Genomic DNA, 23,440 nt, shown 5'->3' with positions numbered 1-23,440 from the left:
AGAAACCTAGTTTCATTAAGGGAATAATTAAGAGCACTAAGATTCCTCAGGGAGATAGTGAATATAACAAAGATGGACTGAATTCTGAAATACTGAAAAAAATGAGATTTCTGAAAGTCTGTAAGTTCTTATGGACATATTTATTCTACATCTTCATTTAATCCTTCAATAATGGTAGCCAATCAAACCATGTTACACAAGCATCTGACAGTTCACTTGAATGGATTAAAATAACCAATTTTGTGAAGATTTCAGCTTCGAATCACTATTAAAATGGACTATATTGTAATGAATAAGTAAAAGAAAAATGTATCATATTATATAGAAATATTATACAGAAAGAAATACCCTCATCAGTTTCTTTGAACACAAGGGGCTTCTGATTTCAGATAAGGAGGCCTGTACAGTCAGACACTGGGTCCTGTTCAGATGCTTCCTATGTACCTGACTTCTGAGGGTCGGTTTCAATTTTGCTTTTTAACAGAACTGAGCATGATTGGGTGCCTTAAGTGACAAGCACGATAACTTCCAGGTCATTTTGGTGTTATTAAATTATTAATCAATAGCTTGCCAGTAAAACTTCCTTAACTTATCTAGGACTACTTAAAATTTCAGGGGAAAAAAAAAAGGATCTGAGATGGACAAGTCTTAAAAGCCAATTTATAAGACAGTAGTTTATAAAATATAAGCTGAATTCAATTGCTAAAAAAGAAAAAAAATCCATAGCATGAAAATGTATAAACAGTTGTAAACTATTTTTCAGCTAGTACCTTAAACAACCTTTCTGCCCACTTGTCTAGTTTCAGAATTCAGGAGTTGCAAGGACGAGATTCTTCATTAATATACAAAACAAGTGAAATAAGCCAAGAGAGGAGAGACAGGAGAAAGACATTTTCAGTTGTAGTCTGAACCAAACAAAGCAAAAGTTGCAGAGAGAGTGGAAGTACTGTTCTTATAAATTTTATGAGTGCAGGAATAGCTGAGTAGAAGCCAGATTTGTGTATATCAGACAAAAATGAAGGAGAGTGACAACATTAGATTTCCCTTCCTTCCCCTGTGTCCAGGTGCACCCAGTTTCAAGCAGAGAAACAAACTGCCTTGCCCTAATCCACACACACATAAAGACCATGCAAAGGCCAATAGAAAAAAAACACACAGCAGATGATGCTTTCTCTGCCTTGGGTGAGAATACACAATTCACCAAAATTCAGCAAAATAGAAACAAAAATGGTGAAAGTCCTCAGACTTTGTGAAGGAGGGAGTACTGCTGTGAGATTGGCTGCAAGGAATGTTTGAAGGCTTTAGGTAATGCAGTTGCAACACACTGTGGGGTATTCCTTGTCCAGGATCCCACCTAGAGATCCTAGGTGAAGATACACATTTTAAGAGCTGATTGCATGGGAAAGGAACATGCTGTTTCATTGAAAATTAAATACTGTTTTGAAAATTCTATTTAAGTAACTGAAAAGCAAGTATCAATGAAATAAGAGCTTTAAAAGATTCTGGAGAGCTATGTGCACCAATAGTTGCTGAAACAATTTGTGTCTATTACTGATTTAAGGGTGTAGTTGCTCATAGACATTTACTGCATCTCTATCTACTGGGGAAGCTGCACTGACAAAGGTTTTGGTGTAGGACAGTTTAAAACCTAGCTCTTAGTCCACAGGAGGCAAGAACTAAGAGATAACCTTGGAGGATCTGCAGACTCAAAGTATTTTCTCCTTGTTTTGGTTTTCTACAGCAGGTAAACAATTTCCCTTTGTAGCAACTATACCATACAGTCAGGCTCTTCTAGGGTTAGTCTAAGAGAGCTTCATTAAGGAACTTGTTGGTTCAACAAACTGATTACATTACCTTTATCATCCCTTGAGTAAATTAGTATTAGTTATTACAAGACTATTCATGTTAATGAACTGCACTACTACACATATGCCAATTTCTCACATACTTAGTAGTTCTTACACAAATAAAAATTTCATGGCTCAAGAACAAGCCATTACAAAACCCCCAAATAACAAAACCCAAAACACAGATAACTAACCAGTCTCTTATTCAACCAGTCCATGTGATCATAGGTGAGAGTTCCTCCAAAATCTTCTGTTAGTTGACATGGTTCTATATATCGTGTCAGCTTGTTAGCAGATACTAAAATAACCTGCAACAATAAAATAGGTAACTTGTAAGTAATGCTTATGTCTTCCTTAAGTATCTGAGAAGATGGGTTAAATATGTCTAGAGATATTGAGCAGATCTTTCTGTGATTCAGAGAAAGTGACCAAAATTTTTACTGCTAAATGCTTAAATAAAGTATGGCTGGTTGCAGTTAACGTGGGCCTAACACACAGGTAATTCTGATATGCAGTGTGTATCTCACGCATGATCCTATAAGAGCATCATCTCTACCACCTTGCCTATTTACAGTAGGAAGAAGAAATGTGTTTCCTGGATATCTGTTTTTCTGGTGGGAACTAATGCTTCATGATTAAGTCACACACCATGCAATCCATTTTTAGTGAATATAGTAGCAGGCTATCATACCACAAAGCACTTAGTATTTTTATCACTCTCTTGCAACACTTACAATCCCAGAGGTAAGTTTGTGCCATAAAAGTGCCTGCATTTACTGAGCAAATATGCTCAGCAGAAGTTGTATCAACCATACTCTTTCCACAAGTAGTCAAAAATTCAAATCTTAGTATGCTAAAAAGCTCGAGTCATTCACCCAGGAGACAAATCTAGCTCATCAGCTACATCATAAAATACAGCAAAACATAGGTCCCCTGCTAGTCAGAAGACTAAATTCTTGCCTAAATTTCTGCATTCTAAAGGCTCCTGGCTGAGCCTTATTCATATAAACCTAAACGAAACTGTGATAAGTAAAGGCACCAGTTTTATTCCAAGCAAATTAAAATAAAAAGGGGATACTAACAAAAGAACTATTTCTGTATATTTACTAACTTCTAGGCGTACCATGGAGTCTGTAAGGTGAAGGGTCCTGTCTGGACCTAACACCAGGGAATCTTTTGCGGCCGGGAACAGGGAACAAATTATAAATAAAAATGTATTTCTCTGTGCCATGTGGATACAAAGAGAGGCCCTCCATGCCTTGCAGCGTGGGGATGATGCAAGACCCCCCTGTACGAGCCCAGGGGAGATAAGTTACAACCAACCAAAAGGTAACACCCACCTCCAAAGCAGGGAAATTACCTTTTAAGGCAACAAACGGACATTGAATGAATATTCAACAACTGATATCAAAAGGATACAAAAAGCGCGGTTTTCAAACAATGTGTGTGCTCTTTGTATGATCCAGAGGTGCACCCAGTGCTGGAAATGGGTAACCAGCACTGCAATAAAAATCTCTTGCTATATTTCTTTGTTCTACAGGTATTTTTGCCGTCTTCAAAATTCAAGGAAAGAAGTAACTTATAACAGAAACCTTGGCAGCACAGGTTTCTTCAATGTATGATATGCTAAGCCTTGAAAACCTGTGGAAAAGAACCCCAAACTCTCTGTGGAAGCAAAACAGATTGGCAATATATACCCAGAAAGAAAAAAAAAAAAAAAAAAAAAAAAAAAAAAAAAAAAAAAAAAAAAAAAAAAAAAAAAAAAAAAAAAAAAAAAAAAAAAAAAAAAAAAAAAAAAAAAAAAAAAAAAAAAAAAAAAAAAAAAAAAAAAAAAAAAAAAAAAAAAACTCTTGCAGGGGACAAGAATATGTGGAAAGAGTCAACTGGAAAGAGCCTTCTATTCCAGCTCCATGTTCCAGCAGACGTTGATACTAAAGAATTCAGAGTAGTTCCAAACAAATGGTCTATTATTGCACAGCAAAATCTCTCACAAAAAAACAAATATATCTATTGTCCTGTACTCTTAATGGTACATAACTGCTGTAAATGAAAGTAGCCTGTAGTTTCTTTAAGTAATGCCAGCAACCTGCCCAAAACCCAGATGGACTCTAGGTCCAAGAAAGAAGAAGAAAAAAAAGAAAAGGTCTTTGTTCTTTCAGCACAAAGGTAATTTTAGGTCATTTTTTTTACATTCTCTTTCATCTTTATGAGTTCATTAAAAAAAAAAGAAGAAAATGAATTTTGGTATGGAACTAAAGTAAATAGGGCAGATGGTCCAAAAAACCCACAAATAGCTCAAAAAAATGGAGGGACTGCATTGAGACCACTTATTTCTGATTTTTTTTAATTGAGATCCTTCAGGAGGAGAGTGGGCGAGGACTATGCTTTGTAAACTTGTACCAGGGAGACTTTTTTTTAAATCTTGCAAAGCAAAACCTGCATGAAAAAATATTCTAGCCATATGAGAAAGTAATCCTCTGACAAAAGAACCCACTCAAAAATGAGATTTGGTCAAAACCAAGTTTCTTTTGCACCTTATTAGAAAAATTTGGAAAAACTTCCACCTCATTAATAAGCCTTGTTGTAACTTAAGACATTACTTGAAAACCCATTCATTCTCTAGCTTTCTTTTTTTAAACTGCTTCTTTTTTTAAACTGTTCATTGACTGTTCACTACCCTAACTGCAAAAATCCTGTCTGAAGACTTTGCAAAACGTAAACAAACATTTGAATTTTTACCCAGATGGTGGCAGAAGGGAAAGGTCGTGAACAGAATTCAGCTCTTGCTCTAGACCTAGACTGGTGGTAGTGCTAATTTAACATCCTTAATATGCTTTACATTAGTAAATTAGCTTTGGTATTTTCTAGATGTCAAAAGTGCAATTTGCCTCTCTGAAGCTTCTGAAATAATGCCTTAATCAGCTACTACAGGTTAATATTCCATAAGGATATAGACCAATAGCCAAAGAAAACAAAAATGTTGAAAAATGGTAGATGAGATGTGCATGATGAAAAGACACTTCTTTTCAAAATCCAATAACAGTAATTATCTTTGACCTTTTGTGAAAATAAATGTGAAATTATCACATCTCGAAAAGTGTTTTCCCTTTCCTACCATTCCACCTTTGCCTTTGAATGTCACAGTTCAACATAGGTATAGATAAGGTAATTTACAGTTTTAAAAACAGAAATAACCCCCTGTTTGCTTGCAACTGAAATGATTTTGGGTGGGTTTTTTTGTGTGTGGTTTTTTTTCCGAAGTCATGTGACTATGCTGACTCTAGAAAAAGAAAAAAAAAAAAAAAAGCTTTCTTAATCTAAAGTAGAAGTCTTTAAGACAGCAGATTATAGTTGGATGTTAAAATGAACAGCTTGAACTTCCCAACGGAGAAAAAAACAGATGGTAAAATGGAAAAAAAAAAAAAAGGATCAATTATTGAATCCTTAAATCTTTGCTTCCCTTCCCACTTGGTCCACCTACTTCCAACAAAAGTGACGGCTAATAAAGCTGACAGTGGTAGCAGGTTTCAAACATGTCCTTTTTGCTACCGACAGAAACAGCCACAGAATCTTCATCTGCACTCAGTTCTTTTTAAAACCTAGAAGCGTGGAACCTTACTCCACTCTGATCAGCAAACTTGCTTTGTACAACAGTGGCCTGCTAAAACACTGTGAAAGCCTTTGGAGAAATTTCCCAAAGTGCTGCTCTAAGTAGAAGTGCTGTATTTTTTAATAAAATCAAAACACCTTTTTTAAGAACTGTAAATAAAACAAAAAAAACCAAAACCAAAAGCCTGTCCTGCAAAGTCTTGTGCCTTAACTGCAAAATTCTACAGCTCAGGAGTGAAAATATATGATTTTGACCCATGCAACATGTATCTGTTGTAACAGAAGTGCTTCAAATACTGTTTGCAGAAAGCTGACCTCTAAGTCATTTGCTGTTTTCTGCAATTATTTTCATTGATCATCTACAAGGAGAAAGAGGCAGATATTAATATCGGAGAGGAATTCTGGATGTTCAATAGGAAATGTAAAAGTGTCCCCAAAATGTTAAATACATTTATCTGAACTTTCTTTCTTTCTTGAGGGAAGCAATGAAAGAGCTCTTTAATTCAAATGTCACAGAGTCAAACACAGGAACTATTTGAAGACAGGGTGCTGTAAAACTTCTGTAACAAGGCACTTTTTCTTAAATGTGTAATATCAGAGCAGCCACAGTACTGAATCAAAAAAGGAGCAGTTACTTTCCAAAAGAGAACACCACATGTCCCCTAAGAATACAAAATTTGAACAAGTGAAATTTAAGCATATGATCCTCTGAAATACGTAAATATCTGCATTTATCCTCACAGTTTGGTATCAATGAGTAATTCAGTCCACTTCTGGGATAAGAAAATTATCTAAACAAATTGGAGAGTAATATTCTACACGTATTATTAGAGTAAAATTTTTATACTGTAAATATGTATAACTACACTGTAAGGGGACTAAATCCTATTTGTAATCTCAGAAGTCAGGTCTTAAAAAATCAGATTTGGTTTAAAAGAAGAAACGGTGTTATCATTTAGAAAAAAACCCATTAAACAATTAATTGGCATTTACACAACACTGTAAACCTAAAAATACATTGAATTTCACAGAACAAAAAAAGGCAATCCTGGCAAAATAATTTATGAGAACCGAGAAAATAATTAATTACATCCACAGATCTATAATGCGCATAATTTGTTGGTCTGGGTTTGGTTTGGGGGTTTTTGTTCATTTTGGGTGGGTTATTTTAATTTATTTTGTTTTTACATGTCAAGCAACCTTGACACGTACAAAGGTACGATGATGTTCAAAATACTTTGTATTTTTTTCCAGGTGTGCCCAAGTACTGAGCAATTCATATGGACTGAATCCTAATTGCTTTTTAAAGCACAATCAAATTAATATCTGGCATTTGGTTTTGGTTTCTTCTTCTTCTCCAGCAAAACTCATCTGCTGAAACTTCAGTATAGCCTCAACTATTCTCCTAGTGATTCTGCAAGAATAACTATGGCATGCTAAGCAACAAAACATAGCTGCCCATGTATCTACTCTGACAGTGATTCATTGCCAGAGAACTGTAAAGCGATGACTTCCTTTTCCTGAGGAGAATAATTCTATTTTTTGGTGCTACATACTATTTCAATCCATTTTGAAACCACTATTTGATTAAAAACTGAGTAGCTTAAGGTGTTATTTGTTAATATGAAACACTAATCTAAACAAAGATAATTTTCTTTAATATTACACAAGAAATACAAGTTAAATATTTACCTGGCCAGTATCATGGAAATCTGGCACACTAGAAACCCAGGAGCAGCTATCAGAATCTAGATAAACACAAGACAAACTGTCAAGTCCACTCCCAGTCACTGCCTTCTTCACTCATGGTTTTACCCACTCGTTCACCTGTCCCTCCTGGGCTCATGATAATCAGCACACTATCCTTTTTCCACCTCAGAGAGGAGAAAATAGGCACAGATCCTGATATTTCCCAATACACCCTTTTCTAGGACTGAATTCAGAGCATGATGTAAACAAAGGCTTATGAGCTCCAGAGACAATTCCCTGGTTTGGCCCAGGTTTCTAAAAGAAAGGACCCATTGCCTCCAGCAGCAACAAAGATACACACATGCAGCTGAAAAGAGAAATGCAGCTAAACAAACATAATTTTGATAGAAGATTGGAACTCCTATATGCATTTTTGGGAAAGTCCACAAAAGCTACAAATTTTTCATGCCTCAATCTTAAAACACTGTACTGAAAATGGACAAAAATTAGCTACATCCTACAAAGTGTTATTCATTCATCATTCTGTGGAGAATGATGGACCTGATTCTGACACTAGACTGTTAAGAGTTGTCAGCTGCTACAGTGCAGGTGCAAAGCATTTAGAACTGCTCAGACTTTGGATTTCAGGACTATGAGGAATCTTTTGCTATAAACTCCAATTTTTTCAGCTAGATCCCAGTATACCACCTGTTTTTTCCTTTTTTTTTTTTTTAATTCCCTTGATTCCTTATCTTCCAATCCTAAGCAAACTTTAAAGATTTTCTCCATGATTTCCACATAATGACAGCAAGTACACTGTCTTCCCCTCTGCTCTCAAAAAACTGAGTTTCAAAGTACTAATCTAATACCGAAATCAGGCTCAGAGACTCTTTTTCCTCCAGGTTCCTTAAATGAATGGCATGCACAAAATAACCCCACTAATCTGTTGGTAATTTTTGATTTGTGTACAAATTTGTTCATTGCATCAATTTGTATGGTACATTTTTTTTCCAGTTAATGCTAATTATCTCCATATGAAAAGCTCACGATCAAATACAACACACTACAGCTACTGAAAGTCATTTGTTTCACGTCACTATGCAGACACAATAAAAAAGCAAAAAGCAACACCTCTGAACTCTCCAAAACACAGAAATTTTTATACTAAAATCCTGTTCTTCAATCTTTTAAAACATTAAAAGTATTAAGCATTGCAGTGTAATATATGCAACATTTCAGCTGAAAGACAGCCTTGTAGCAATTAAGACAACTCTCCTGTTATGAAGCATGGCACAGCACCAGATAAAACTGCTTCAATTAACACATGAACTGGTTGCTAATAAGGGAGGAATAAAGTTACAAAGAAAAATTCTGCTTGAAGACTAATGGGAATTGTCCTGAGGCAGGTCCAAAACCAACAGCAATACTAACCAGAAATAAGGACATGCACTTTTACTCAGCTTAATCAGCCCACCTCTTTGTACTTATCCACCCAGTAGCCCTTTTGATCTCAGTTCCCACATTTACTTCCAGTGCTTTGCAACTCATCATCACCACATCACACTGAAGCAGAGGATCTCTGCCTTTGAACACAAAGGAAGGCACTGTTTTTAATGGCTTCATATGGCAATATTAAGCAAGATATTAAGAACAGATAAGGTAGCAGGAAATAGGAGGTAGATGTAATGCCCTATTAGAAATCAGAAATCACAGTTACACCACATTTACTCCAAATAAAATGCAATTACGCCCAAGTGAATAAAAAGATTTCGTACTTTCATTTCAATTTTACATCATAATTATTTCACTGGTACAAAAGCAATCCTGGATTTTCCTAATACTTATGCAAATCTGATCCGTGATCTGAAATACAAGTTGGTCATTGTTTTGTTTTTACTGCCAGTAATACAAAATTATGCAGCTGTAGATTTGTGCATGAGTTAGAGCCTTATCAGTGTCTTATCTGCACTCCTATCCAAAACAGAGGAAAGACATACTACTGTTCTCTAATACAAATATTATTTGGAGCACAGAGAAGGTGGGTCATTTTCACTGAAACAGTTTTCCTGATTTCAACCGAGTAACGAATAACCAATAGAGTTAATGAATAATCAAGAACAAAGGCTTGCCTAATACCAAGGGTGAGTCTTCAATATCTGGGAAAGCACGTGGTTTTTCCTACTCTTCTCAGCTTTTCCCGTCCTTTAATGAAGAATGCCATTTAAGAATATGAGTTACTGAACAGAAGGAAAACTAACCAACCAACACAAGCCAACAAATTGCAAGATATAAGGAAAAGTCATGAACTAGGATCACACAGCCTCTTTAGAAACATCTATAGAAACTTTATACCAAGAGCTGCTCGTGGTAGATGAAAAGTCAACCTCAGCTAGATGAAAAGTTGATGGCAGCCCCTCATGCAAGCAAGCAGTCCCACTCTGTTTCAGAAACGAAACTCAAGAGCAAGCACCTATCAACCAAAATGAGAATTTAGCAATTACCTGTTATATTATACATACATATGTCTATATATAATAAAAACATCTGATTTGCCCATGCATCAAGCCAAGATACAAGGAGGCATCAGGAAACAAATCTCAGGTTTTCTTCCTGCCTCCTGACTACTTTTCTTACAATTGACATATTTTGATACATGTTTGCACAAAGTGCATCTCTCCTACTTTAATGATATTCTTCTTCTTAAAGCTTTATAACTATTAATTTAAGACAACCTTAGCTCAAAATTTCAAGTCAGACAGAAATGTTTACACTTCAGTAATAAAAAGAGTTTAGAAACAGAAACCAAAAGGTTTAGTTACATTACTCTGGTGGTCTATGCCAACATGATCATTAGCACAGAACACACTTTATAAAATTACTAAGCTTGCTAAATTAAAGAATTATCATTTAATGACTGTTAGCCAAACCTTAAAGTCAAACAAAAAATCCATTTATTATTGCAGCCATGTAAAATTATCCCTGCTTCGTTAATATATTTTCTGTAGGTTTTCTGCTTATTTGTCTAGAAATGGATTCTAGCAGAGTCACGTTAAAGAAAAACCCAAGAAGAACCTTCTAGAGGACTGACTTCTAAACTAGCAATACCATCATATATACACTAACAACTGATGTATCAAATTCTTTTATAGCACACTTCAAAGAGTTCCTGAACTTGTCCAAACATTATATTTACAGGTGTGCATGTGGGAAAATAGAGCCTACATCAGACAATAGAGTCTCCTAAAGAGGAGGCTTTGCCATTAATACTGCTGCTCTCTAAAATGAGACATTTTTTTTACCTTATGCTCTGAAAGCATCTGTGTGAAACTGAATATTGCAAACTTAAGTAATTTTCTAAATAGCAGCTCTTAAATCATCTTTTTGACTACAGATGGTTAGTTCAGATGCTCTTTAAATTCTCATCTTGGATGTGGCTCCAAACAACAGGCTAGTTTAGAAAAGGTAGGCACCACCACACTCATGTTTTTGATTAAAGAAGCTATGACTGGGCTGCTGCTACATGCCAAACTTCAAGATGGAAACAATCTACCATCGCAACTCTTTGCCAGTCTTCTTAAGGGATTCAGGTGACAGGACTGACAGACGTCTGTGAAACCCAAGGTGTCTAACTGCAGTGGAAGTCACATAACTGAAACCAGTTCCAGTAGCAAAATTTCAGGCACTTGACTACCTTTCTTATTGAGTATCTTGCCACCTGAGGACTTTTAAACACCTAAGTAGTTGTTCAGAGATTTTTTTTCGATTGCTGTGCTGAACTCGGGCTACTTTTCAAACCTGTCTCTGAAAAGGTACTCAAAAATAAAATATGGTCTTCATCTATAGATAAACAACCTGAAGGCAAACATGCACAATTTCCTTACTTCTAAGATTTATAAGCAGATTATACAAATTGAAGTAATGTAATAAAAAGAATCTTAAGGTATATAACTAACTAACTAACTAACTAAATATTTGGACACCTCATTGAAAAGAGGTATCTTTTCCCCTAGCCTCACACTCCTTCAGAGCACTTCCACTTGCAGGAATAGTTTCCAAAAATGAAGCCACCTATTCTAGGTAAAGCCTGACACAAGACTTAAAGACAAAATTCTAACGAATTAACAGAATTATATCTAGATGATAAATTTCTTTTTATATTATTTAGCAGTTACAAAACTTTTCAGCTGCCACCTTCGAATTCCCATTTTCCCTGAACTAAGTGTTCTGCAGGAATATTCAAGAATGTTATATCTTACCATCAGAAAAAATTACACAGCATTGGTCAAGACTTCAAAATGCTTTTCTGTTAAATCTTTCACAAAGAAAAACAAAAAAAGATGCTAAGGGTTTTGTTGTACAAAACAAGTAGATATTTTAGTATTTGGTGAGCAGAGCAAGACTGTAGTTCAAACAAGGTTAGCATAAAAAATAATTGGAAATAGAGATAATTCTCTAAAAAACAGGGAAAATTGTGGTTTCCATTAACCTCCAAAACAGATGTAACAATGGAACTGCTAACATTAGTGTGTAGTCTCTCATACACACTCTGCCTCACAACTAGAACAGTATCAGCTTGTATTTGTCAAACTGAAGGGAACTACAGCCTTTGTTACCAACGTAAAAGAACTCATAAATGAGAGATGCATGTAGTAGCAACAAGACATTTGTCAGAATTGTTACTACTGATACAGTGACACCATACAACATGTATCTCCACAATCTATTACAGAAGTCATGAAAATGTCACACTAAACCCTGTACAACAGTTTCTTACTCAAAACATCCACAATATCTATCAAACAGCTTTATACCATTGCTGAGCAAAGAATTAAAGGGCACACATTTCTAATTTGAGATCTACTTCATTTAATACTCTTATTAAAGATAGAAGAAGTTAAAAAGTCACAGTGGTTTGTTAAGGATATCCACAAAGTATCTGGAGTGGAACTAATTTAAAGACACCTTAATTGTCATCCAATTATATAGTATTTGAGAAACAGTATTTTTGACTGAAACAGACAAAAGCTCTACATACCTCAAAGCCAAGTCTATCTTTCTCTTTCCAAAAACAGAAATGTGTAACCTTCTTATCCCAAAATTCATCTGGCTTTACTACACAAACAAGTGACACCTCAGCTGGAACAACATTCTGTAAAGCAAATGAAAAAATATATAAAACATTCAAGATTAAACCTTCATTTACCACATTTACATTCTATTCAAGAACTTATAAACGGCAGACAAAAATTAGTCTGCTGCATTTATGTCACAAATTGGCTCTATCCTGCTTTGTAGCACATTGCACTGGATTTTGTACCAAAACTATTTCAGAACTAAAAAGAAAATGTAATCTCTTTACTCTCAGTCCTGAGAACTGACCATTAGTCCATGCTATGTTAATTTGATAAAAGATGAACTATTGGCTAGGTGTAATTTTATTTAAGGCATTTTATTTAAAAAAATAATTATTACTAAAATCAAAGCTATTCACAAATGTTACTTGTTATGCAGAAAGAAATAATAATCATTAAGTTAGAAAAAAAGTGTGTACTTTGTTACTGGTACACATGTCAAAATTAGACCCTATACTTCTGTAGTATGTATTGCTTAGACTGGAATTAAAGGGCTGAATATTGACATTTCAAAATATTGATTCATTACAATATTACCAATAAAACATTTCTCAGCCTAAACCAGTAATTTCATCTACCAGGTTGATTTTATACTGTCACACTGAATGTATATCAAGGAACTCCCAAGTCATCAACTATAGCAGCAAGAGTTAAAAAATCAGTGGTACTATAAAGGTGATACAATCCATATGATTTCTCTTTAAATACTTCATTTTATTTTAAAAACGTAATTCAAGAAAAGTGAAATGCTTCCAACAGGGAATTCAGCACAGAAAAAATTAATTCTTGCACCATTTTAATCAAATTTGCAAAAACGATTTACAAGTAGAAAGTATTTTGAACACAGAAGGGTTTTGGGGAACTATATAGTTGAAGCAGAGAGAAATTTCAAGTGATCTGCACAAGTGATCTGTTTACATAGAAAAATGTTCTTTATTGTTTCCTTCTTAAACTAAAGATACAGATGTGGAACTTCTGTTTCTGCAGGCTGCACGCTGGCAGGATGCATGCTGAAATCAGAGCATGGGCCAATAGCATCCTTCCCACCAGCTGCAGTTGCCACCAAATGTCACCACTGGCTAAAGCAAAATCTCAGTCAAGACCATAATCTGAATACAGTGGATTCAAATACTGTAACTCTATTAATAGGGAAGCAATCTTAGTCAGGAATAGGTTAAAGACACCTTGAAACTGACTTCAAAACCCAGATGCAACAATGACCCAGCAGGAAAAAAAAAAAATTACTTCTATTTGACACACTTTCTGAGGCATCACCTAGCTCTGTGGAAAACTGCTCTGATAAAGAGAAATCACCTGTGCAGTAAGAAAGCCATTAGTTCAGGTGCTCTAAGGCATTAGGAACACTGTATCTTGCTTTTTCTTTGACCACTGAGACCAGAAAATAACCTATACTGTTCAGCAGAAATAAGACTCTATTGTAAAACCACAGTTCTGAAGAGCTAAAATAATATTTTTTTAAGAAATTATTTAATTGGAAATTGTCACCATTTTTTTTTATTCACCTCCTTTTTGTAGCATTCAGATAATAATTTTTGTTTTGGACTGTTATGCTCAACAAAATCAACTATATCCTACTGCAAGGGAAACAGGGTGGTACAGCATGTTGCATCAGAACCTGCTCAGCTGCATTATCAGTGTGAACTGCTGCCTTGCAGACATTCCTACTCCTCATAGCTGGCAATGCCAGGAGCATATTTCTGGTTTGTTTGTTTGTTTGTTTTTCCTAAAACTCTGGTTTAGAAAAAGGTCTACAATTGTGTGTTCTCAGCCATAAAGAATTTGACTCTCACTTGAGTGAGCTGTTATGATGTGCTTTTCAGAATTTCTTCCTGCACAGAACTCTGTCACAGAACCACATTTGGTTATAAGACTATAAAATATCGATATCTCAATCAAGAAATTACTGCCTCTACAGTACAACAGTTCACATCTATAAAACTCAGTCAACTATGAATGTATAAAAATTTCTTTACCTGTAGCATCAACACAACTGTCTTTACCACGTTCCACTGAGACTTTCTGCCATCCACTATCACAGTGAATCCCCTAGCTTTACACTTCTCACTAGAAGAAAAAAACAAAATTCGTGAACAAGTATCTTATTACAATTTCAAGCCTCATGTAAAATACAACTATATAGATTTTTCCTTACAAAAATGCTGTCTTATAAAACTTGAATCTACTCATTCATAAAATAACTTTGAATTTTATTGCTCCAGCACATTAACAGAAACTGAAAATGACAATTTTTCAGTAGCATATGAACTGTATTTCATAATACAAGTATTTATTTAAACTTTAGCAACTCTGAAAAGGTTTCATAAGCATAAACTTCAGAAAAGCCTCAGAAAAGAGATCAAATTATGGTGTTGTATGGAAGACAAAGGGATGTCAGTTTTCACAAGGTTACTTCTGAGTTGACACAGATTTGAGGATACAGCTACATATCACTTGATGCATATCCAAACAGGAAACCATCTAAATATGCTTAAATTTCTTTCCTGAACAAATTAACTGGTAATTGCAGTGCACAAAAAGCTCTACAGGACAGAGGCTTTGCTTATAGATCTACAAGAAAGAGTATTTTAGACGGACATAATCTCTTTTCCTTCTAATAATGTTTGAGTCTGTGTATAGTACAACAAAAAACCAACCAACCAAACAAACAAACCAAAACAAAAAAAACCACCACCTGCTGAAAACTGCTGCAAAGCCAAAAGTTCAGAGGTACTTCTGCTCAAACACCAAACAGGAGAAAACAGTGAAAACTTTCCTCACTCTCTGTGCATTTCCACAGAGACCTCTCCGGCTCATTTCAAACTGAAGCTGGCAACAAGGTGCTCACAACAGCTGGACAATGTTCAATGGCGGCAGCAGCCTCTGGATATCACCAACAGCTGGGAACCTTCTCACAACCAGCACTGGAGCATCCGGAAGAGGACACGGAAGTGAGTCCGTGTTTTAGCATTAGTTACCACACAAGATCATAGAATCATAGAATAGATTGGGTTGGAAAAGACCTCCAAGATCACCAAGTCCAACCCCTGATCCAACTCCAATTACTATATCATGGCACTAAGGGCCACATCCAATCTCTTTTTAAAAACCTCCAGGGATGGTGAATCCACCACCTCTCTGGATAGGCTGTTCCAATGCCTGATTACCCTCTCTGTAAAGAATTTCTTCCTAACATCTAACCTAAACCTCCCCTGGCAGAGCTTGAGCCCATGTCCCCTTGTCCTATTGCTGGTTGCCTGGGAGAAGAGACCAACCCCCACCTGGCTATAACCTCCCTTCAGGTAGTTGAAGAGACTGATGAGGTCACCTCTAAGCCTTCTCTTCTCCAGACTAAACAACCCCAGCTCCCTCAGCCTCTCCTCATAGGACTTGTGCTCAAGTCCCTTCACCAGCCTCGTTGCTCTTCTCTGGACCCGCTCCAGCACCTCAATATCCTTCCTGAACTGAGGGGCCCAGAGCTGAACACAATACTCAAGGTGTGGCCTTACCAGTGCTGAGTACAGGGGAAGGATCCCTTCCCTGCTCCTGCTGGTCACACTGTTCCTGATGCAGGCCAGGATGCCATTGGCCTTCTTGGCCACCTGGGCACACTGCTGGCTCATGTTCAGCCTCCTGTCGATCAGCACCCCCAGATCCCTTTCTGCCTGGCTGCTCTCCAGCCACTCTGTGCCCAGATATGCCCCATGTTGAAATTTTTGTGTCTGGCCAAGTTATAAGTAACTAAAACCCATTGCATTTACGTGGTGTAGGTAAGCATTATGTAATCTTTACTACCCAAATCTGCAATTAGAAAACAAAGACATTTCTGTGATCCTCTTAACTTAAAAATAAAAAAGGAACCTGCGTGTAACATCAAGCATTCTGTTCCACACCGACATATTGAACTGTTATTTATTTCATGTTTAAGCTGAGCTTCATCAGATAGGGATGGAAGACAAATTTATCTTAGAATTAAAAAAAAAAAAAAAGAAAAAAAAAAAGAAAAAAGAAAACAGGCACCTTACTAGTCTATTTAGGACAAAACAATTACAAAGTTGGCTGTCAGTCCATGAATGCTTTTGATTTTAAGAAACCTCTAAGACAACACACGTGATTTTTCTGAAAGCAGTCTGAACATTCAGGCTTCATGACTGCAATGTTTAATCAGAATCAACTCAAAAGGCACATTACCACTGCTTTCAAGAACAAGATGAATAGTGTTATGACAGCATCTAGAGACGTGCCTTCCTTAGGCTCACTGGAATCTGGCAGTATTAGCGTCTGCTCTTCTCTACTACTAAACCTATTAAAAAATCTAGAAACCAACAAAACATACAACCAATCATATTCAGAAGTGAACTACCACTTCGGAGAAGTTCAGCCAATACAGTAATTGTCTGCATGCAAGTTAGAGTAACTATAAAAAAAAAAAAAAAAAAAAAAAAAAAAAAAAAAAAAAAAAAAAAAAAAAAAAAAAAAAAAAAAAAAAAAAGGCTTGGTGATTTGAGCCACAATACAGAGAATACCACAAAGGAAGCAAACTGGTATACACAGAAACAGCATGACATTGCCATTTCTATTCTTCTTCAGTTCTGAAGAGGCCACTTCATAGAACTTGGGGAAAAAAGTAGCAATAATGTTTCCTGGACAGCTATCTGGGCTTGGGACAACATTACTCCATCACCCCTCCTTTTTTCAAACACAGTTCTTTCCAAAACAAAAACGGCAAGCGCTTGGGCCAAAAGGTTTGTATTTCCCATTGAAGAACAACATGCAAACCAAAACAATGATTTTTCCATACTGCCACCATAAAAGGGAGGTCATTTTTTCCACAGCTGACAAACAGAACATTAAATGTGGGAACACTGACTTCGTTTTCAAATAGATTTCCCAGTTTCTAATGAGTACAAAGAGTACTTTGGTTCAGTTTTTAGACAGTTATTGTTATACTAATATATGTAAAGACATACATCAGAGTGAGACTGTGGAATAATTAATGCTTACTAGAACAAGAATGCCTACATCTGTTCCACAAATATGGCCAAGTCCTTAAGTCAATGAGATGACTTGTGTGGATGACCATTTGGCACTTTCATCACTTAACAAAAGACAACAAAGCTGTCTGAAAAACCCTAAAACTTCCACAACTAAAATGTTGTGCAATATCCCCATATACCAATTGATGTTTTTATTTTTAAGTAATCTAAATTCTCTCTCACCAATGAGAATTTTCTTAAGTCTTCAGTAAAACAAAAAAAATTGGATCCTTTAATTGTGTTTTAAAACCGTTTATAGATTACACTAAGCAAAGCACACTTAGCACTCTTTAGTTATGCCATTGTTGCTATGTTTCCAGAAGAGAAATTTAAAGCAATACAAAAGCAAGCACTTATCCAAGAGGCTTTTTTCCTTTCTAATTCAGTGGTACAAGAGAATAAAACAAAGCTATGATAAAGATCAATCTCTGGATGTTAAGGAAAAAAGAAATGCAGGTAACTAAGCCAGGATCAAAAACTGTCTCTATAAGCTTGCAGGGTCACATGCACTGAACTTAATCAACAATAATTTTATAGCAAGATATGGATGACAGGGTATTCAAGTCGGCATTCAGCACATTTAAGCAGTATTTTAGTTTTAAACATTTGAGTTGCTCACTAACTTTAGTAAGACTTTGCATATTTTTAGACAGTGCACACTGAAGCACTACAAGCTACAAAGACTGGGCACATAACAAAGAAAGAGGAGGAAGTGTTTTTACTTTCAGCAATGCTACCTTTGCAAGCTTAGGAGTTTGACTGGAACGGCTCATTAATTTGCTTTGTAATTTAAGGGCACTCTCATTAAAAAGAAATTATGAAAGCTATCCCAAGAAAGGAGGATAGAAATACACAAGATAAAACAAAAACAAAAAAAACCCACCAAAACCCAAAAAAACCCCAACAACCACAAAACCAAACAAACAAAAAGCCAAACCAAACCAAAAAAGCCAGATATACAGACTGAAACGACACAGGCAAGCCTTAGTACATACCCCTTAGCTCACTGGGATGTATATTTTTAATTCAGTCATACAGTATTGAATTCTAGACAAACATTTATGTAAAATTATTTAGGTATTGAGGAGCAAATGAAAATTTAAAAAAATTAGAAAGATCCCGTCCACCACTGGAAGAAAAAACAACTCTGAATGCCTTTCAAATCACCTTGGTATACTCAGAAGATAGTCTAGTGTGACACTCAGCTCATCCATACTCGTCTGTTCAAGGCATAATGGAATTGTCAGAATGAGGCCACTTCTTCTGTCCTTCCCTCCTATTTTAGAACGAAAAAGTAATTAGAAAGTTAATGTGATGACTTTAAGGTAAAATAAATACTTTTTATTTAAGTAGTCTCAAAATACATCATAAAAGCAATCCTTAAAGTTGCTGTGAAAATCTCAACTGACATTTCACCTCTCAGCTGTGAGGATTCATTCACCACCTTGATATTTAAGACATTACCAACACTTCAGAGCATAGCCCACATCCACAGCTGTCAGTTTTTCATCTAATACTTTCAATATAAACAACACAAATCAAGTGTTCCAGAAGCATTATTTTTGTATATCTAGATTACATTGTTAACAAGTCTTACCTAGACTTTCTACACTACCAGCCCATCAGAAACCTGGTCAGCTTCCAAGTTGAACATGTACTCAAAAGCTCCAGCTGGAGCTCCCGGAAACACTGACTACACAGAGGATTTTGTACCACACAGGCTGCCCATGGCACGTACTCAAAATTGGTAATTCAGTCATCAAACACATAACTGTTTCTAGACCTACTCACAAACAGGTAACAGTCATCTCATGATTAAGATAAATATTTCTAGCCAGTTGCCTTAATCTTTCATATGCATTTTCAAGCGTTTCTGGTAAAAGTTACTGTTGCCCATATCGTTTGTGTAAGTTTTAATAACAATCACAACACATTTAAGCACGCGTAGTACTCAGTTACTAAACAATTTTCTCTATTTTAGAAAAACTGTACAAAGATAACTATACTCACAGGTTTATTTGGGATGAAAAAGAAGGAAATTAAATTTCCCTAACCTGAGAAGAACATCTTTATTCTCAAATTGTGTAATTCTCACTGTTAAAGCAATTAAATCATGCTTTTGCTTCATAAAAGTTCTTGAATAATGGTAGAACTGAATTCTTCTATCTAATCAGTAAGAACTTTTTACAGAACAGCAATAGCTGTGCAGAAATAAGACAAAGCACATGAGCACTGTAATGCTTGCAAGATGCATTCACATACATTTACATAATTTAGTAAGAATTCTCCCCGTCCATGAGATGCAGGCAAGATAAGGAACTAACACTGTCTGTTTACACAACATACGTTGGAGACTTAATTGCAACAGGGTTTTTTCCTTGTTTCCAAAGCTTTGCAAACTCTCCAAAGAGTTTTAAAAATCCACTGATACACATTTTCCACATCTTCATAAAAGGACCAACTGCAATCAGTCATCCATTGCAATAGTTGTGTTCCCCTCCCTTCCTCTTTTAGGGGAGAGAACTTCTGCTGGAAAACAGCAACACACTTTTTAATAACTACATTTCTAAACAGAAGAATTAGAGCGGTGATGTATGAGAAAGGACAAATGGACAGTTGCTTTCTGCAGAAATTGAGAGGGTGTCACAGGTTAAAGCAACAGTTATTATAGACTGTCCACCCTTCTCTGTCTCTGAATGGCAGAAAGCCTGAAAACAGGAGTTAAGGAGCAGAGAATACTTGGATTTAAACAGCATTTGCAGAACTGACTAAATAAAACACAACCCAAATGCCCAAAAATATAATCTCTTGACATTTCACAGAAAGACCACAATAATTATCTAAATTATTACTTCCTTACAAGCCATCTTACATAACTCACAGGTTTTTCCCCCAGCTTGTAAACATTGCTACACTGAAAATACATTTAAGGAAAGGAACTTAGAGCATCACAAAAAAAAAAAAAAAAGTTTTGCATCAAAGTGGTTTTTCAAGCTTTTTTGCTGAGTTAGAAGCTTGCCTCTTTTCACCTGCTATTTGTAATGATCTACCAGCAAGAAAAGTACACAGTCATGGATACTAAATCTGAGAAGACACTGCTCCATTAGAAACCACTGTTCTGCTTCCAGAAAAAGGCAGGATCAATATTATTTGTACCAATTTACCTCAAAAATGCCAAGAGATTTCAGCATATAAGCGCTGCAGTATGCTTTCCTAAAATATTATTTTTCTGATAATACGTTTTTAATCATTATTATGTTTTAACTTATGAAACTACATGGAGTAAAACTGATTTAAAGGGACATGATGAACTGATTTCTCTGTCAAGTTCTTTTACTTACACTGAGGAACGCTAAAAATCCCTAGTGTACGAATCTTTACCATTCATTAAATTAAAGCATCCATTAATACCAACAAATTCCAAAAAGGTCAAACCTACTTAGGTTTGTGTAGGTGTAGGTTCAGAAAGGTTCCTAACATTTAAAAATGCACTCAATAAATTACTTTCCACTAAGAATATTTGTATTTCAAAATGGATCAGGCAGATTTAATTGCAAATTGAAAATGCACTCTAGTTAATGAAAACTTCCCCTTGCAGCAGAATGCTGAACAGCCACCATACTACCCATCTGCTGGTTCCTGTGCAAGAAACTGCCCACTGTCCCAGGCTTTAATGTGAATTGAGTTTTAGGGGTTTGCTTGTTTGTTTTTAAACATGAATTGTTTGATTTGAAATTGCTGGGAACAGCAGGCAAATTCAAAACAAAACATTCCATCAACAAAAAGAAGAGGTTTCACTTCTCAAGTGACTGGAGCAGGCTAAACTAGACTAGTTAAAAAAAATAAACTAAAATAAACTAAACCAGAAGAATATTTAAGGCAACACTTCAATTTGACAAGAAGCTGACAAGTGTTCTGTAAGTTACCTACCTACACTAAATCAGACCCTGAAACACCAAGAACAAACACAGGTATCTATGACAGAAGTGAAACCAGCATGAGAATGTCATTCATCATTTCAAGTATTCCCTTCTTTTTTTTTTTTTTTTCTGGCATAGGGAGAAGAAAGTTACCTTCAGACTAAGATTCAAGAAGTTTTAATAAATACAAGGATAATTACAGTGCATAATTACTTTCCTGAATTAACTACTTGGCAGTAATCAAACTGTTGCAATGCATGGCGAATTCTGCTTCCACATATTTCTATGCTGTAGAAAAGATGGGTAAAAAGGAAGAAAAATTCTCTAAAGAAAATCCTGAAAATATTCACTCTGCATTTCTAAAGTCACATTAAAAAAAAAAAACTCAAAGGATTATTTTTGGATGTTTGCTAAATTATCGCTCTTTTATATATGGACTGACTTCTTGTCAACAACTTTGTGGGTTGAGTTACAGGTTGCAGCAAAATCAAGTCCTAAATGCCAACAGCAATAGCTTGGCTACTAGATTAAAAGTTTCAGAGATTCTTCTCAAATATGACAAAGCACTGACAATATATTTCCATTAAATACATCCAGCAAATACAAATAACCAATTTAAATATACCATCCAAATTAGCTGGGAGGAACCAGCTGAGGAAAACCGAAACCGTACCTGAAAGAAAAGCCAATTTCTTCTTCAGAATGGGTAATATTACTGAAGCTTCCATTCTACTTCAGATAATTTTCACAGCTCTGAAACACAAGAAATTAAAGTTGTCAAGTATGGAAAATCAAATGCAGTGTTTCACTACAGCGAGCACTGGACACAACGCTTTTGTACTTTTCTGAAGGAAACTCAGAACATTNAGAAATCAAAACAGAGAGCCTGAGGTAAAACAGAATAGTTATTCCTTTTTGTGTTAAAACAATGAGCTTCATTACAAACAAACAAAAAAAGAATTACTATATTATTATAAAACAGAAAAAAAAAGTCAACAACTTTTTACTGTCTCTTCCTGTTCCAAAGTGTAATGTGTCACGATGTTCACTCCCATCTCTTATCCCAAAGTCTCCATATTTGTCATTTTTGCCAATTATATAAATTCACATTTCACGTATTACAGAAGGAAACAAACAAATTTCAGTTCTCTCAGGAAACTGAGTCCCAAGACAGCCTGCACTTCAAACAATTACTCAAAAAAGCATCCTATTAAAACTATCTTCACTTGTTATTTGTTGCATGAATCACAAAATTCAAGAATACTCAGGCAATCATTTTTGTCCCTCAAACCATTCAGTGTAACCTATTAAACTTTGGCAGGACTTTACTTTTAATTTTTTTACACGTGGAATGAGTACCTGAATGACTTTCCCTTCTCCTTCCCAAGTTATAATTAAAAATTGCTCTTTATTATAATCAAGGAATAAAGTTCAAACCTACACACACTTTATTATCTTTATAGTTTCTCATATGAACAAAAGTTTGCATCAACTTACTGACTCTGGGGAGATGTTCCTTCGCAGTTCTGAAAAGACCTATTTGTTTAATGTGAAAGCACTGCCTGGCTTTCTGCCAGAGTAGTGGCACTGTCCATGGATCAAAATAGTTCTTTTATTCACTATTTCCTGGAACCAAAGGAAGCATTCTGTTCGGAGTGGAGGGAGATGAGTCAGAGCAACAACAACAATTGCTGATCATTCCAAACACCTGGCCTTTGTTCCAGAAACTCTTAAATTTTTCAATTACCTCTCTTCTGTGAAAGCTCTGTTGGGCTTAATCTATAGCAAAACTCACCAGAGCAGGTTATCAGAACATACCAGAAAAAAAAATCTTTATGTTTAATGAACAAGTTGAGCATCCTTCTCCATTTTTAACACTCCAGAGACTCTCAGGATGAATTAAACAAAATGTCTTTATTTAATGTTGGAAAGTGAAACAATTTCAAGACAGCTGGCATCTACTTTACACTGGGAGCTACCAAAAGGTACACTGCTCAAAAGCAGATCCAAGTGTATTTAGACCTACAAATAATATGTAAAGTCTTTGATTTGTTTGGAGGAAGACAAAATGACAGGCTATTAAAACTGTCCACCAAGCTCTCAATTTAGCATGAGGAAAGAATTATTTGCTGCTCAAAGTTGTACCCCTGTTTAGCTGAAAGAAAGATTCAGTGTCTATTCATTAATAA

The 23,440-nt window shown here is 35.6% G+C and overlaps 1 protein-coding gene across 5 annotated transcripts in view; it reads right to left on the bottom strand.

The window, feature by feature from the left end:
* The window catches only part of SESTD1 (SEC14 and spectrin domain containing 1), a 55,211-nt gene that overhangs the window by 21,938 nt on the left and 9,833 nt on the right, over positions 1-23,440 (bottom strand). For all 5 annotated transcript variants that reach the window (XM_027880256.1, XM_027880260.1, XM_027880258.1 and 2 more), the window contains 5 exons: positions 21,925-22,004; positions 18,499-18,607; positions 14,272-14,362; positions 12,181-12,294; positions 2,042-2,155 (listed from right to left, as the gene is read on the bottom strand). In XM_027880256.1, the coding sequence (XP_027736057.1) occupies positions 2,042-2,155; positions 12,181-12,294; positions 14,272-14,362; positions 18,499-18,607; positions 21,925-21,979 (483 nt within the window). In that variant the 5' untranslated portion in view covers positions 21,980-22,004. The remainder of the gene's footprint in view (positions 1-2,041; positions 2,156-12,180; positions 12,295-14,271; positions 14,363-18,498; positions 18,608-21,924; positions 22,005-23,440) is intronic.

The sequence above is a fragment of the Empidonax traillii genome, unplaced genomic scaffold (assembly GCF_003031625.1).
Source record: "Empidonax traillii isolate 1590-97213 ecotype Southwest subspecies unplaced genomic scaffold, ASM303162v1 scaffold65:size4453928, whole genome shotgun sequence".
Taxonomy (NCBI): domain Eukaryota; kingdom Metazoa; phylum Chordata; class Aves; order Passeriformes; family Tyrannidae; genus Empidonax; species Empidonax traillii.
Note: the sequence above shows the minus strand (reverse complement) of the source record. Positions and strands in the feature narration are given on the sequence as shown.